A 17,481-nucleotide genomic window follows, 5' to 3' on the forward strand; every position below is an offset into this window, starting at 1 on the left:
GGCATCTTGCCAGGAGCTTGGAGAGCCACGTGTTATTTTCAGATAGTGGAGCAGATTGCAGCTTCCCTCATCTTTAGTATGAATATCTGGCACATGAAAATTAGGAGATCCAGCATGCATGGTCCTTCTTGATCTGAATAGCCTCCTCAGACAGCACGGTAGGGCCAGCCTATTGTAGCAGCACATCGGTATTAAAGAGGACAGCCATGCATTGCATTGTGGCCATTGCTGCGTTAGGAAAGGAAGGTGGAGAACGCATGACTGATCTGGGTGATAGTAAAACTGTCTCATTAAATGTCTGTGTAAGTGGCAGGATATTTATTGTCAGGGTTTTCCTGCATATCCTGGTTATAATTTTCTTCATCCCTTTTGTCTTTCCCTGTAGGCGAGAAGCCCTATGTCTGCACGGTTCCTGGCTGTGACAAACGTTTCACAGAATATTCCAGTTTATACAAACACCATGTTGTACATACTCATTCCAAACCATACAACTGCAATCACTGTGGGAAAACATACAAGCAGATTTCCACACTTGCTATGCACAAGCGGACAGCGCACAACGACACAGAGCCAATTGAAGAAGAGCAGGAAGCTTTCTTTGAGCCGCCTCCAGGTTTGTGTTTGGTATTCCCAGTCTCTGATTTTCCTCCCATAGTAGCAAAATAAAAGATTGCATCCAGCACACACTTACGACTATCAGTATTCCACAGAGTCAGGGGAATTAAAAGACAGGTGTGATATTTTCTTCAGTAATACTTTGTACTAACTAGCACCTTTTATCTGAGAGTACTAAAGTGCTTTACAAACACTAAGTAAACCTCAAAATACCCGTGTGAGGCACAATAGGTAGATATTACTATTATCCATCATCTAGATGAGTAATCAGGCGCTGAGAGAGTAATTGACTTGGTCATAAAACAAGTCAGTGGCAAAGCTGAGAATAAAACAGAGAAACAGCCTTCCTGTGCTCTAACCACTAGATCACACCGTCTATGAATATCATATTGAAGCAGGCCCGAAAATAGACAAAATGTTTATATTACATCCTAAAGGATTCTTCTAAGTATATAAAACACCATGCGTGAGAGTCTGTGCTCTGATCTTAAAGGTGCAGCCCTGGAGAAGGGAGGGAAAAAAGTGGCTTCACACTATCTTTGCACCCTCCTGATTTTGAACTACTTCTGAGACCAAAGTGGCCTTTACAACAGCCTTTCTGGGCTGCCCTAGGGGTAGTGGGGCTGTTGAGAATGCCCACAGTGCTATGCTCTATGGATCTGCTCCCAGCACAGCCCATACAAGATGTATATTTACTGTTGGCAAGCAGTTTTTCTGTATGTAGGAGCACTATGTAGAAAACGGTCTTTACGGTACTTTAGAGACTAAATCCAGTCAGAGTAAAAAGTCAGACTGATTGGAGTATGAAAAAATGCATTTTCTATTGCAAGAAAACAAACATTTTTTACATTCTTATTTTAGCTGGTGTTGGGGTTGGATATAGGGTAGATGTAAATAAGTGATCTATCCTGACTGGAAAAGCAATTTTACTATTTGTATATGGGAGACTGCAGTGAAACCCCTCTTAAGTAAATTGCCGCATTCTGATTGCTACTTACAAAGCAAAGATTAGAATGGAAGATTTCTATTTGCCAAGGTTAAACATTTATTAAGATAATATACTGTTATATCAGTCCTCACACAATGATGCCACTCTACTCCTCTGCGGTTCAGTTGTTCGTTAATGAATAATTCTTTTAATGGGCTGCCGATTGTGATTACATCAAACCTTAGTATGTAAAGGTTAATGTTTAATTAAATGAATCACAGTATTGTTTGTCACCCTTTTTAATATTATCTTTGCTTATAAACTATGTAAATATGCCTTAAATACCAAAATGTCTATTTTCTTTTCAATGCACAGGATTTATATGCATTATTCTCCATTTAAAAAGTATGTCCCAGACCTAGTAAAACAGTCATTTGGGGCATTTTTATTTGATTTCAATAGCAGTTTCCATTTCCTTCTCTCTCTCTCTTCCCCTCCCCTCTTTACAACCCAGAATTTAAAACTTTTTATCCAGAAAGTTGCTTTTTTCTTTTTAGCTTTACTCTTATTACTGTTAGTATTTGCAGTATGTAACATATCCTTCTGCCTTCCTTTTATGAAATAGGTCAAGGTGAAGATGTTCTAAAAGGCTCCCAGATAACCTATGTCACAGGTGTAGATGGAGAGGATGTCGTTTCCGCACAAGTTGCTACAGTTACTCAGTCAGGGCTTGGTCAACAAGTTGCATTAATTTCCCAGGATGGGACCCAGCATGTAAGTATTCACCATGGTAAAGAATTTGCTAACAAGAGGATATTCAGAATTAAAGCTATTATTTATCTTCAGATATTCCATTATGCCTACTTACATTAGAGTTAAAATCCCTGAATAATGGATGTTTGTATGTATTAGGGCCAGGTTTCACAGCTGGGTCAGAATAAAAATAAGTTTAAGAATGGGCTTCCTCTGGAATACACAGGTTAGGCCTTGTTTGTTTGTTCTGAGCAGAGTATGAATACAAAGCCTTTTTGGCCTTCACAACATCCCATAGCAACAAATTCCACAGGTTGAATGTGCGTTGTGTGAAGAAGTGCTTCCTTACATCTGTTTTAAACCTGCTGTCTATTATTTGCACCAGGTGACCGTTAGTTTCTGTGTTCTGTGAAGGGATAAAAAAATCATTTCCCTATTCACTTTCTCCATACCATTCAAGATTTTATAGACCTCTATCATATCCACTCTTAGTCATCTCTTTTCCTAAAATGAATAGTCCCAGTCTTTTTAATCTCTCCTCATATGGAAGCTGGTCCATACCCCAATCATTTTTGTTGTTCCTTTTCCAATTCTAATATATCCTTTTTGAGATGGGGCAACCAGAGCTGCACACAGTATTCAAGGTTTGGGTGTCTCATGGATTTATATAGTAGTATTATGATATTTTCTCTCTTCTTATCTATCCCCTTCCTAATGGTTCCTAACACTCTGTTCTCTTTTTTTGACTGCCACTGCATGTTGAGCAGATGTCTTTGGAGAACTAGCCACAGTGACCCCAAGATCTCTTTCTTGCGTGGTAACAGCTAATTTAGAACCCATCATTTCGTATGTATAGTTGGGATTACGTTTTCTAGTGTGCAATACTTCGCATTTACCAACATTCTATTTCATCTGCCATTTTGTTGCCCAATCACCCTGTTCAGTGAGATCCCTTTGCAATTCTTCTCAGTCAGCTTTGGACTTAACTACCTTGAGTATCTTTGTATCATCTGGAAATTTTGCCACCTCACTGTTCATCCCTTTTTCCAGATCATTTATGAATCTGTTGAACAGCTCAGGTCCCAGTACAGATCTTTGGGGATCCCACTATTTACCCCTCTCTCTCCATTGTGAAAACTGACCATTTATTCCTATCCTTTGTTTCCTGTCTTTTAACCAGTTACTGGGGATCTTTCCTCTTATACCATGACTGCTTACTTTGTTTAAGAGCCTTTGGTGAGAGACCTTATCAAAGGCTTTCTGAAAGTCCAAGTATACTATATTGACTAGATCACTCTTATCCACATGCTTGTTGACTCCCTCAAACAATTCTAATAGACTTGTGAGGCACAGTTTCGCTTTACAAAAGCTGTATTGACTCTTCCCCAACGTGTTGTGTTTATCTGTATGTCTGATCATTCTGTTCTTTACTATAGTTTGAACCAATTTGCCTGGTACTGAAGTTAGGCTCACTGGCCTGTAATTGCCGGGATCACCTCTGGAGCCTTTTTTTAAAAATAAATGTTATGTTAGCTACTCTCCAGTCATCTGATACGGAGGCTGATTTAAGAGAGAGGTTACATACCACGGTTAGCAGTTCTGCAATTTGATATTTGAGTTCTTTCAGAACTCTTGGGTTAATGCCATCTGGTCCTGGTGACTTATTACTGTTTGTTTGATCAGTTCCCTCTCTCAGGGTTGGAAGGCCTTAGAAGCTTTGCAGGCTCATTTTGCTCACCCCCACTGCCACACCCCATAATAAGAACTTCTTTGCATAGAGCCTGGTTTCTGAGGCTTCCTGAAATTCCTTAATAAGCTGTTATGATCTCACAGGTCCAGGTTTTACTCTCCTGTATCTGTTCAGACTTCTGACCTTCTGAATGCAGGGGCTTGCCAGCTCTAGTGCTGCTGGACAGTTCCCATCACTACTAACTAGGGCAGCCTTCAGTCACTGCCAAGAGAGGAACAAGAAGTGTACTGATACTACCTCAGCACAAAGATCTCTACAGAAAGTTTGTTTTCATTTAAGTGGTAAATAAGGAACTTAGCTGAAATAGGAACTTGCCATAAGAGGTTAATCTGTTTTATTTCTTGTTTAGGGCCTGCAACACCAACAAGACACATCTTTTTATATTTCAGCAGGGCAAGCAGTTGATATATGTATTTAGATCTGAAAAGTACCTCCCAAATCTGAATCAAAGATTAAATATACAGTTCTGCCTTAACACTGCAGTAACACTATTGTAGTGTTTGAGACCATTACTGTAGTGTATTTTTTATGCCCAAAGGCAGGGCTGGCTCCAGGCACCAGCCCAGCAAGCAGGTGCTTGGGGCGGCCAAGGGGAAGGGGCGGCACATCGGGCTGGTCGGCGGCAGTTCGGTGGCGGGTCCCTCTTGGAGGGAAGCATCTGCCGCCGAATTCCCGCCGAAGAAGAAAGCGGCGCAGTGGAGCTGCCGCTGGAGTGCCGCCGATCACGATTGCGATCGCGGCTTTTTTTTTTTCCCTGCCGCTTGGGGCGGCAAAAACCCTGGAGCCAGTCCTGCCCAAAGGTGAATGAGTGTGGCAGCCTTAACACAGAAATTCTTTCCACTTGTTCTTATACCTCAACTTGACTTTCGTTTTTGGATTTCTTTTCTGTTTGGTAATGCATATTAGACTGAAAGCATAAAATAAATACTTATGTCTTTGAATTCTTAAGAAAAATTACAATGATGTTTTACCAGCATGTTCTAAGCCAAATGAAAATGCAGGTGTGTTTGACGCTTCTGTTAAGACAAAACAAATGTAAAATGGTATGTTGAGTTCACATCTCCAACACTTTTAGTGAAACTTTTAGTTATACTGTTCCTCATGCAAGACACTTCTATGGACAGTCTAAATGTCTGAGGTTAATTTGGACATGATCTAATTAAAACAGAACTACTAAGCAGTTCTCTGACTGAAAGAGGATACATGCTGCTGTTACCTATCCATTGCAGTTTAGTTTTATTTCTGTAAACGTGCATTATGAATTAGGAAATGTCTGAAAGATTGTGGGATAATGGATTCCAACCAGTAAAAGAGCTGGGATGGTGACACTTTTTGTCCAAGAAGGCTTGGGGAAGAAAAGTGGTTTGGAGGAAATGCAGGAACAAGCAGAGCAGGAAGAGTGGTGGTGGCTTTTAGAGTCTATAGCCAGTTTAGCTTATATGTGATGACTGGATAAAGTAAATTCTTCAATGCTACTGAGAATCGACTGCCTTCTCAAGGATAGTTCTGGCTTGTTGTTCATTGACAAAGAAATTGTGCTACCAGATGGCAGAAGCGTATTTTATAAAAACTGTTGCATTTTAAGTTTGTGTTGTCTTTATTTAAACTCTTATTTGGAAACATTTACAAATCTTGGATTGTTGTCTGAAAACACATTGCCATATGACCCAAAGTTAAAACTCATTTAAGACTCAATCAGCAATTAAAATAAACTTGTTTTAATTCAAAAATTACATTGTGTTTCAGGTCAACATATCTCAGGCTGACATGCAGGCCATTGGAAATACTATTACTATGGTAACACAAGATGGCACCACCATCACAGTCCCTGCGCATGATGCAGTCATTTCTTCTGCAGGAACACATTCTGTTGCAATGGTAACTGCAGAGGGCACTGAAGGACAGCAGGTAAAATGTTTTTCTGCATACCTGTGTCTTTTTTTTCTAAGATATTTTTAAATATATACACAAAGACACTTGAAGTATTATCTGCTTCACACAAACATATCTGATTAGAGCAAAGCTTTCCATACATGACTATATCATTCCTCTCATAATAACATGGTAATGCATTGTTCTCCACTGCCTTACATGAAATGATCTCAGAGTTTTATATACATTAATTAGTTGAACCTCAAAACAACCTGTGAATAGTGATGAGAGAACCAATTTACAGATGGGTAAAATAAGGCACAGAAAGGTTGTGACATGCCCAAGTCATACTGCAAACCCGTGACAAAGCTGGGAATAGAATCCAGAACTAGTCCTGGCTTTTAGTCTCCTGCAAATCCCATTAAGGGACAACATTTCCTTAAGCAGAGTAAAAAATACTTGGTTTTTGGCAAATTTTGCTGTACTTTTTTGCCTTTAATCTGCAAAACATTAGATTTTTTTTTCAGAAAGATGTATAGAAATTTAGTTATGAAATTCCCTAATCCCTGTTTTTCAGAATGTATTCAAATGTTGTAAAACGATCCCCTATTATATCTGTTTTAAAGGTGTGCTTGCAAATGAGAATATTTATTAATTATTATAGAATTATGGATCTAATAATTACAAATTAAGCAAATATACTAAACCTATGTGCAAATAATGCAGTCTTCTCTATTTAAATTTTGAAAATATAAAAGCATTTGAGCTTTTCTGTGGTACCTTATTAGGTTGCCAAAGGAGAGATTTAAATTTAAATGTGAATTCAGTCTTGTATTTCTCAGGACTGAAAGGTAACATCTGATGACTAGCTCATAGCATCTCCCTTAATTCTGAGTTTTGCTCCTTGAGGACATTAATCTTTTCAGAGGTCACAACAGATAAGATTGAAGAAGAGCATGAACATGATGATAGTGGTGTTGGTTTATAAAAAAGTTGATCATATTTGTCTGTGTCTTAGATTGCTTTGCTGAATCAAGTTAGAATAGTAAATTGTCCTAGGTAGGCCCTGAAGTTAACATTCAACTGAGATTATTGAAACAGATTTTAAATTTCAGTTAGTTTTGATTTTTTCTTTTGCCTTAAAGGTTGCTATAGTGGCTCAAGACTTAGCATTCCATAGTGCCTCATCAGAAATGGGACATCAGCAACATGGGCATCATTTAGTGACTACAGAAACCAGGCCTGTTACATTGTTGGCTACATCTAATGGAACGCAAATTGCAGTGCAGGTAAGATAATCATTTTTATTTAGTGTGTGCCCTGTGTCCAATGGTCTCTGGGCACCTAATGAAATAACTAATAAACTTCTCTCCCCCATCCCCCCCAAAAAATAAAAAAATAATAAAGGGCAGTCTGGCCCAATACTTAAATAAATAAATAAAAAATACTAGCATGGATGCAGAAATAACAAACATCCTTATTTCCTTCTTTCAGACATAAAAGTAGCACCCATCAAATTGTAAAATTAATTAAAAATACTGAGGCATATTGAGCCATACCTGGAAAAGTGCCATATTTATACATTTTCATGTATATTGATAGAGAGAGTATTCCAGAGGCACAGGCCTTCAGTGAGAAGCCCTGCCATCCATCCTTCAAGATTATATTTTGGGATGGTCAGAAATTCCAAACTCCCTAATTTACATTGCCAGGACTAGATAAAGGGATTGAAATGATTCCCCTGGCAGACTGATTCTATGTTATTTATGGCTTGAAATACCAATAGTGAAACCGCTAATTGAAATCAGTATCTAGATTTGTGCAGGATTGACATCTCCAGAAATCGCATCTTCTGTTTTATCCACGTAACAAGTATAGTTTGGGTAGCAGCAGAGTCAGAAGGAAATAAGGGTGTTTGTTATTTCAGCAATAGGTATCACAAATAGGTGAGGTAAAAGGAAGAGAAAGTACCTGGAAATTAAGATTTAATATTGGTAAAAAATATTTTAGTAATTAGTAATGCATGGAAAGGAAATACTGAATAAGCCTGTCTTGATTGTTAAGTGGTCATCTTCTGCTAGTTGCTCACCTGATGACTTTACCTACACGTAAATGCCATTTTCATTGTCAGTTTCATGTTGATCGTGCAGAATATATTTTGTGATATTTACCTGAGTGTATCAGTGGGAGGCTTTGGGGGATCACCCAGACCAGTAATGGGTTGTGTCACCGCCTGCCTTTAATACTGGGTGCTTCTGTGCTGCTCAGCTTTGGCTCAGAGCCCTGACATCAGCAGACTGCTCACAGCACAGTGGCCTCAGCCTGGCTTCCACCGGCCTGGTTACTCGAACAGCCTTCCCAGTCCTGAGTCTCTCCAAAACCATCCTCCTTGTAGTGTCCAGAGCTTCACTGGTCCCTCACAGAAGTTATTTTGGTCATTGCCTCCAAAGAGACTGAACACACACACCAGTCTGGTAGTTTGGCTGAGGATTTTACCCTTCAGTTTAATATACAGCACTGAGATGGTTTCATAATAAACAAGAACAAGTTTATTAACAAAAAACAGAGATTTAAGTGATAGTAAGTAAGAATAGAAGGCACAGAGCTGGTTACAAGTAAAACAAAACAAAACACGCTTTGTAGTGACTAAAACTTTTTAATCTCTGTTTAAGCAGGTTCCTCATCTAGAGGCAGTTCCCAGACACTTCATCCCCCTTGGTTGAAGGATCCAACTTTCTCAGATTACAAGAGCTCTGGCCCTTTGTCTCCGTCCTATGATGGATCACAAAATGGCTTTTTGCTTCTGCTTATATCTTCCCAAAGTTCATTGATCTTGTTTCAAGAGGCAGGAAGGCGTCTGGGTGGTGCAGCCACAATCCCCTGTCGTGATTGTTAAGTGGTCATCTTCTGCCAGTTGCTCACCTGATGACTTTGTTTACCTTACACGTAAATGCCTTTTTCATTGTCTTTGATCTCACCTTGGTTAATTTACATTGGAGACATTGTCAAGCTGGGCGAAACAACGTTCCTTTGTCTAAGATGCGCTGGGCTCAGGCACTACCTACCAAACAAATTTTAGGAACAAATTTCTAGCACACCTCTATAATTCTTTATACACTGCCAGTATGTACATCACGCAATAATATTGAGGACCAGCATGTGACCAATTTGCATGACATCCTCTTACATGGTAACTTTTAGATACAGATTATGACAACAGTGAGTTGGGGGCAATGAGTGTGTCAGGCCTGATAAGAGCTATGGTATGGTGTGCCCTCTGCCAATTGGTATTTAAGAGGCTCCTTGGGTCACAATCAGTAACTCTTCAGAAGTGTTTTGACCATTCAAAACTATACATATTTGATAAAGCTAACAGAGAGATTAAAAGCTTCCAAACTAAGAAGGTGACACACCCATGAGAACTATATTCTGTGTTCTCAAATGCATACATCTTTCAAAGAGCTCTTATTACAGGTTATTTCCTTTTATTTCCATTGGAGGTCTGAGTATGAGAGGATATCATTATCACTTTGGTTCATGAGGAAAGGAACACAATTTGAATGGTAATGAATTACAGAGCCTTTCAGTTCTAAGACATTGGTTCTAATTTTGCCTAAATTGGTATTGATTAAAATTGGGTACTATGTGAGGGAATTGAATGGTCCCTCTGAAATTAGTTATACAAATAACAAAAAGCAGTAGAGTAATAAGCCCGTCTTGGCACCCTCAGCAGAGCATCCAGTGATTGAATGGGCAAGAAAAACAAATGGCCCTTTCACTCACAGAAGTTATCACTCTGGGTCAGAATTGAAGTACACTGGCAAATCAGTGTAGGAAAGCCTGTTTAATTAATACTAGACTTACATTTCCAGTAATACTAGTTAGACCGAACTAGTTTAAATTTAAGGTATAACAACCCCCCCAAAAAGGAATATAAAATAGGATTTGCATGTCTAAATTCCCACATACCGGGCTGAAAATGTATCCCCATAAAATATGTCTCATATGCTGTAAATTAGTTTTGAAAAATTACTCTTAAATACTTAATGAAGAATAATAATACTATGATCTCCTAAATTTTGTTAGTTTTCCTATATCTACAACTGGCAGGGCATATGGAAAGCAGGATTAACTGAACACTTCCATACTTGAAAATGTATTATTCCTTTCTACACAGAAACTTGAAACAATGCCCAGTCTTACTGATTTCCTTAACTGCTTATCAAGAACATGAAAGTGCATAAGCAGCCAGCCAGTGTCTCTTAGCAACATAGTCTATCAGATATTCTAAACTGCCAGTATTTGGGATACAGTGAAAATCACTCTCAGTGCCATGTTTACTGGATGGAATAAATATTCGGAATTTGCAATATTCAAAAGTTAATTAGGATTCAGGAGTGTGTACATTTTTCAGCTCACGCCAGGTAACAAATTGACCATGTGCTGACAGAGAAAAAGAAAATTGATCACATTGTGAGGCAAAAGTGTCAGGTTTGCAGGCTTCTAATAATATTTATTTACTGGCCTTTTTATAGGCAAATCCATTTATTTCTTCTGTTGTATCATGTTCTTTCTGAACATCTTACTTTCACTAATTTCATAGCCTTTATCAGTAGTACATAATTTCTGATAGTCTTTAGATGCAGAGGAAAATCTATATTAATAAAAGTTTCAAATATATATCAAAATAGCAAAGGTAGAAAATTCTAGAGTTACCACTTAAGAACAATTCCTCCACCATCCCTCTATACTAATAAATGTGTTCCATTGATTTCTAAATATTAATGAGGCCAGTAGAATGATACATGTCCAGGGTGAAATCCTAGTCCTGTTGGAGTCAACAGCAAAGCTCTCATTGACTGCAGTATGGCCAGAATTTCTCACCTGGTGACGATAAAAACCACATTTACTTGGACTAGGGAACTATCCTCTGAGATCTAGTCATCTGTCATGTAGTCTGTTTTGTCTCTTCACTTTGTCTTCACCCTCTCTGCAACTTGGTAATGGCTAATGGGCAGGTTAGTACAATTTAAAGATTACTTTTTCAGCCCTGAGTTCACTGATATAGAATACTTTGAGAACCATTTCCAACAACAAAAAATCAGAGTTTGATGGAATGGCTTCTAACAGTGATACTGAAGGTCCTGTAGCTGCTGCCACAAGAGTCTTCTTTTTTTAAACTGCTGCAGTGTTGAGCACTGTCATCACTATTTTCCAACTTTTTGATTCCATCAACTTGAATTTTGCCACTTGTATAAAAAAAAAAAAGATATGCCATTGTTCCCAAAGTCTTGTTTATATGTTGAAAACTTAAAGAAAAGTGGTATCATGCATTTTGGCTTGTGAGTATTAATAGGTCATTATTTAGCACCTGCCTTGCTTGCTGAAAACCTTATCTTAGCAGTTTCTTTTAATATCTGCCAAGTTGAAAGATTATCTCTAATGCATGTGGTGAAATTTGTTTGCAGTGCACCAAGACTCTGAAGGCCATTCAGCAAACTGAGCTTAATTCCTCGGGTGTATTTTCATTTTGATAACTGATTAGATAACTGGTAGTACATATTATTCAGAAAAAAGTGACAATACTGGCTATCACAATTACTGCAGAAAGGAGGATTGACTGGAATAGTTTTTGCTTTTCCCCCTTTCTCTCATAAGAAAACAGTGATCTATTTTATGCAACGTTTTTGATCAATTTATGTTTTTCACATACCATTGTTTCAGCTTGGAGAGCAGCAGTCTTTGGAAGAAGCCATCAGAATAGCCTCCAGAATACAACAGGGTGAAACACCAGGGATTGATGATTAACTTCTAATACTGCTACAAGAACAATAGAGCAAATGATATTTTATTTTCAATCAACAAAGGTCCATGCCAGCTGCAATCCATAAAAACTTTGATGTTTTCCTGCTCATTCATACTCTGTACACATTTTATGCAAGAGCGAAGAACGTTTTAAAACGTGCATAACTTTTGTGTACATGACCCGTGGAATAGACCAGCACAATCTTCTCAACCCATTGTATATCCAGGAATATGAAATTAGGATTACATAATAAATTTCCTCATTATCCTTTCGTCAGATTTCAACCAGTCTACAAAAAAGCAAAAGCTGATGTAGAAGTATTGGAATGAATTTTTAATATAATGTGCAAAATAATGAAGGCATTATTGAAGATTTCAAATGTTTAAAACATGATACCAAAATCATTTCAGGAACCCTTACAGGTAATAAAGAAAGTAAAGCATTTTTAATTGTCTCCCATAAATAGAAGAATCTTGGAGTTGAGCCTACTGTAAATCTTTGCATTTTGATTTGCATTTCATACAGATTTGAAGATTCTTCTTATTTAGATTCCGCGCCCAGCTCATTCATTGTACATACAGACTGTTAATGCTGGAAGTGCTAATTATATTATCTTAAAAATGGATTATGTACAAAAGAGAAACTTTGGTTGTTCAATATTAAAGGAAGTAAATCTAATTATTCTGTTTCTTTACATATTTTACTTCATCTTAAAATGTTATCTTCAAATTATGATGCAATAAAGGATAACAAGTTTATATTATCTAGATAGGATGATACTGTGGTGTGAAGTACTGTTTTACTTTTTAATGAGACTGAAGTGCAAATTATTTATTTACTGCTTTGTATAAATTGTTCCAAAGTGAGTTTATCATGAATTTTATTCTGTGGTATACTAATTTTGACCAGCAGCTACCATAGTGTATTAAACATTTAGTATACATTTTTCATTTAAAAAAATTCGGAGACACTACAAGAGTGATTATGATGGCAGGTTAGCTAACACATTTTACCAAAAATGTAAACTCTGACCATAATAAAACATTTTTTAATTTTAAAATGTTATAATATAGAGACAAGCATTTACAGTCTGATTGTTCAAAGGTGCTGAGCACCTGCAGCTCCTCTTGATTTACATGGGATTTATGGATGCTCAGAACTTCAGAAAATCAGGCCAGAAGTCACTAGAAATAGGTTTAATTCCTGGTATTGTAAGTCCACCACTATTCATCATACATCATTCTGTAAAGAGGATTCATTATAGCTGCATGTGGAAAGAGATAATAAAAGGAACCTTTAAACTTTTCATATACCAAAAAGTGCCTTTAATTTAGTCTGGTTAGTAGACTTGCTAAAAAAGAACCTTTGTCTTAAGATAAGAATTTATGCTTGTTTTAGATTAATATTCTCTTCAAAGAACCGGTCATATGAGGTTCTAAGTGCCCCCAACTCTCATCTCATAGAAGGCAGTCAGCACTTGCAGGATAAAGCTGTAAAGGAATAGTCAGTCCCTAGTAAGTATTGTGACAAAAAAGTAACATAACAATCTTGTGCCTCATTATTCACTCTGGCATTTGACCTCAAAGAACCCAGGTGCAAATAGTCAAATCAGTGATTAATTAATGTTGTTCTGGGTTACTGATTCTAAACTGGTTGTATCTTTTCAGGTTGCTCATACATATGACCAAAACCACTTGTAATGAACAAGTACTGTAATATGGAGTAGGTTTGGGAATACAAGAATATTCTCATTGATCTAGCATATCCTTGAGATTAGGGCAAAATTCTCGAAAGTGCCTATTGACTTTTAATGGGATTTAGGCACCTAAATCACTGAGCTGCTTTTGAAAATGTTATCCCCAGTCTTCCCTTAGTGTGCTGTGTAACTCCTATTATCACACAGAAGTAAATGTTATCTGGCATGGAGGGATAAACTGCCTGCCAGCTAGGCTAGTTTCTCACAAGCATTTAAAATTTGTCCCTTTATACAAAAAATAAAATATGGCATTTGGCATAAACTCCCAGAGATTTTGTTGTTTTTAATCTTCATTGTTAACATCTTTTTGAAGAAGTAAGAGGACTGGGACAGGAGTAGCTTCAGCTCTATTTTCTGTACATTATCTACAACCCAAATTTGATTACTGCTTTCCTATTTCTACTATTCAGTCTGTTGCACAGCCTCTTAATCTGTCACTATTCAGAAGGCTGTTTAAAGTATTATCCCTTAAGAAATCTCTCTTATATGTCATAGGATGTATCTTCATAGCTTTTATGAAACTTGAAAGTTCTTAGGTGTGCTTTAGTATTGTTTGTTACCAGTTATTAAAAAAAAAAATCTCAGTTCAGTGTACAGAATAAACTGGAGATGGAAAGAGGTAGGCTACCTATACAAGTTAGAGAGAGAAGGAGAAATGGTGTTTACATACATTTTATGTATGGGGCCTGCATGGGAATCAAGTCTGCATATGGGATGATATTCAGTTCATAGTGAAGAGATGAATGTTCTTTTAATCTCTGCTTTTACTCTAAGAGCCAGAAGAATGTTTTTTGGTGAACTATCTTTACTAGGAGAAGATATCAGATGTTGTTGGAATTGGAAGATTCTTTGGTATGGGACAGATCAGATACGGAATTGGGTTGCTGGAGGGAGGGATTGGCAAGAAGAAATTCAGTAGGAGAGTCTGGGAATTGCAGCTGGAGCAGTGAGAAGGAATGGGGCATTTGGGAATGAGGGAATCAGATGGGAGGTAGGAGTGGCATTTTAAAATTGGGCAGTTAGGAGTAGGAATATCTTGCCCTGTCCCTTATGTCTTATTCCCTTTCCTTGGAGGTCCCTTCCTCCTCATAGTGAAGTGAACTCTTTAGTACAAGCCGAGGACAGGGAGACCGTTTATGAATGGCTCCCTCACAAACAAAATAACTTACTGTACAATTCACTCCCCAACAATCACCCCTATTATCCAAGTATGCCCTATGCATTATTTCCTCTCACTTTCAGATTTGAATCCCCATCCCACACAATCAGTTCTGCCCTTACAAAACCAACTCCTGCCCTAAAATATATCACTGTTCTTCAAAATCAATTTCCCCACCTCCCAACACACAATCACATTTTCTCCTCTGAGATCCCAAGATCCTTTTCATCACATGGGCTAAGCTTCCTTTCACAGCAGCCTAGCATCTCTCTCCCTTAAGAGGGTGGGAGGGATAGCTCAGTGGTTTGAGCATTGGCCTGCTAAACCCAATCCTTGAGGGGGCCATTTAGGGATCTGGGGCAAAAATCTGTCTGGGTATTGGTCCTGCTTTGAGCAGGGGGTTGGACTAGATGACCTCCTGAGGTCCCTTCCAACTCTGATATTCTAGGATTTCTAAGAGCCCTGCTTCCCCAAGATGGGGAAGGTGGTTACCGTTGGTGCTCCAGTCCTGCTGGCACTGTACACATAACAAAGTGTCTCCCTGCCTTGAAGAGGAACTCAGAAGCATGCATGCATAGGCTGGGGCTTGGCTACCTTCTTTTTGCTCTTATGAGGCCAAGCTTTAGGCCTGGTTACACTCTTGTAAAAGGAGCAATAGTCCCTTCTTGCTGCCAGGGCCGGCTCTGGCTTTTTTGCCGCCCCAAGCAAAAAAAAAAAACTTGCGGCGCGGCCGGAGCCAGGGTGCAGGGGGACTCCCTGCACTGGTGCCCCGGCTAGCGGGGGAGAGAGCGGGGGGAGAGAGAAGGGGGCGGCCAGGGCTTCAGTGGGGCGCTGTCAGCGGCCCCAACCGCCGAGCCGCCTGCCGGGAGGGCTCCGCACCGCGGTCGGCTGGGAGGGAAGGACACGGGCTGCCCTGCCGGGCTTGCTAGAGGGCGCTCCCCTCCTCCGCACTGCCGCCCCCTACAGGGCGGCCGGAGCGGAACAAAAAAAAAAAAAAAAAAAAAAGCGGCCGTGCCGCCCTAGGATTGGGCTGAATGCTGCCTCGTACAATCTGCCGCCCCAAGCATGAGCTTGCTCGGCTGGTGCCTGGAGCCGGCCCTGCTTGCTGCATAGTTACTCTTGGCACCACTGATACTAGAGCTATTCAGGCACAGTGTGAAGGAGAAGGGGAAGAGACAAGGGGAAGAGCTATTTGGGAGCTGAGCAACTCTATGTGGCTCCTGGATCCTCTGAATCCCACTGAAGCCACAGTGGCTGCTGCAGCCGTCCGTTGCTTCTCTTGTAAGGGTGTGGAGAAAGAAAGGGCTGGGGATATAGTCTATATATTACAAAAGGTTAAAATGAAAATGATTAGGGGTTTGGAATGGGTCCCATATGAGGAGAGATTAAAGAGGCTAGGGCTTTTCAGCTTGGAAAAGAGACTAAAGGGGGATATGATAGAGGTATATAAAATCATGAGTGATGCGGAGAAAGTAGATAAGGAAAAGTTATTTACTTATTCCCATAATACAAGAACTAGGGGCCGCCAAACTAAATTAATGGGCAGGAGGTTTAAAACAAATAAAAGGAAGTTCTTCTTCACACAGCGCACAGTCAACTTGTGGAACTCCTTGCCTGAGGAGGTTGTGAAGGCTAGGACTATAACAGCGTTTAAAAGAGAACTGGATAAATTCATGGAGGTTAAGTCCATTAATGGCTATTAGCCAGGATTGGTAAGGAATGGTGTCCCTAGCCTCTGTTTGTCAGAGGGTGGAGATGGATGGCAGGAGAGAGATCACTTGATCATTACCTGTTAGGTTCACTCCCTCTGGGGCACCTGGCATTGGCCACTGTCGGTAGACAGGATACTGGGCTAGATGGACCTTTGGTCTGACCCAGTACGGCCGTTCTTATGTTCTTATGGCTCACCCTGGAAAGTAGTTCTCCCCATGCCTCATCCCCCAACTGCATTGGAGGGAGCGTTTCTTTGGCTTAAGGGCCCTGTGTTCTTTACTGGCTGACACTGATTTGGAGACCTGTAAGGGATGTGAAACACCCTTTAAAGTTCTTCGGAGGCTGCTTGTCAGTCAACATGGAAGAATCCATATCTTCTCCTTTGAGTGCTTGTCCATAGGCACATTCCACTAATGGTGCCCATGTGCCAGAGACAGATGTCTTTTGGCCAGTGAGTGTTGAGGCACTGAGCATGCTCAGTGCTTCCCCAACCACATCCTTAAGGACACAGGTGGGTTGGATCATTATGTAGCCACTGGTAAGGAAAGGGTGAGATTCTTTCCGCCGCATCTGGCAGCTTCAACAGCCATGGAGCTCACTCATGCTGGCCCTGGGATTTGGCCTGTGGGTTACATAGACTATCATAGCTCAGCCACATAGTACTAGCTCTGATGCAGGAGAGTTCTTTGATAGAATTGTACTCCAGTTCTACTGTTAGACATTGCCCCAAATGAGTGACAGGACTGAAATATTTTATAAAACCCTACAGCTATTTAAAAAAAAAAGCAACTCTGCAATATTTCATTGGTAGTTGGGGGGGAGGAGACTTGTTGTTTACCTGGTTAGGGAATGGGAATCGTTACCAGACAGAAGGTGAGTGGTGGGTTGTACCTGACTAGTATGTCTGGTTCAGATACTACTTTTCAATTGTTAGCATTTAAAAAATGTACTCAGTTTGCCCCTTCAATGTCTTGGAAAAATGTATAAAATAAGTGTATAAACGAAGTGCAGTTAGATAATTATTTGCATTGGGTTTGCAAATGCATAAAACCTGAGGTCCAATTTAGCACAAATAATAATGAGGTATGGTCATTTTTTGTAACATGGTGATATAATCTCTAGAGGCAGA

General features: G+C 39.5%; 1 protein-coding gene and 1 long non-coding RNA gene across 2 annotated transcripts in view; one reads left to right on the forward strand and one right to left on the reverse strand.

Annotated features, from left to right (window-relative positions):
- The window catches only part of ZNF143 (zinc finger protein 143), a 55,655-nt gene extending 41,939 nt beyond the window's left edge, over nt 1-13,716 (forward strand). The window contains exons 11-15 of the mRNA XM_024196619.3: nt 386-613; nt 2,169-2,317; nt 5,793-5,954; nt 7,064-7,207; nt 11,643-13,716. Of these exons, the coding sequence (XP_024052387.1) occupies nt 386-613; nt 2,169-2,317; nt 5,793-5,954; nt 7,064-7,207; nt 11,643-11,726 (767 nt within the window). The 3' untranslated portion in view covers nt 11,727-13,716. The remainder of the gene's footprint in view (nt 1-385; nt 614-2,168; nt 2,318-5,792; nt 5,955-7,063; nt 7,208-11,642) is intronic.
- The window catches only part of LOC112104349, a 33,297-nt gene continuing 24,315 nt past the window's right edge, over nt 8,500-17,481 (reverse strand). Inside the window, exons 4-5 of the long non-coding RNA XR_002907903.2 lie at nt 11,632-11,738; nt 8,500-8,979 (exon numbers count right to left, since the gene is read on the reverse strand). This is a non-coding gene — a long non-coding RNA (uncharacterized LOC112104349). The remainder of the gene's footprint in view (nt 8,980-11,631; nt 11,739-17,481) is intronic.

The sequence above is a fragment of the Terrapene carolina genome, unplaced genomic scaffold (genome assembly GCF_002925995.2).
Source record: "Terrapene carolina triunguis isolate 2854851 unplaced genomic scaffold, T_m_triunguis-2.0 Scaffold96, whole genome shotgun sequence".
Taxonomy (NCBI): domain Eukaryota; kingdom Metazoa; phylum Chordata; order Testudines; family Emydidae; genus Terrapene; species Terrapene triunguis.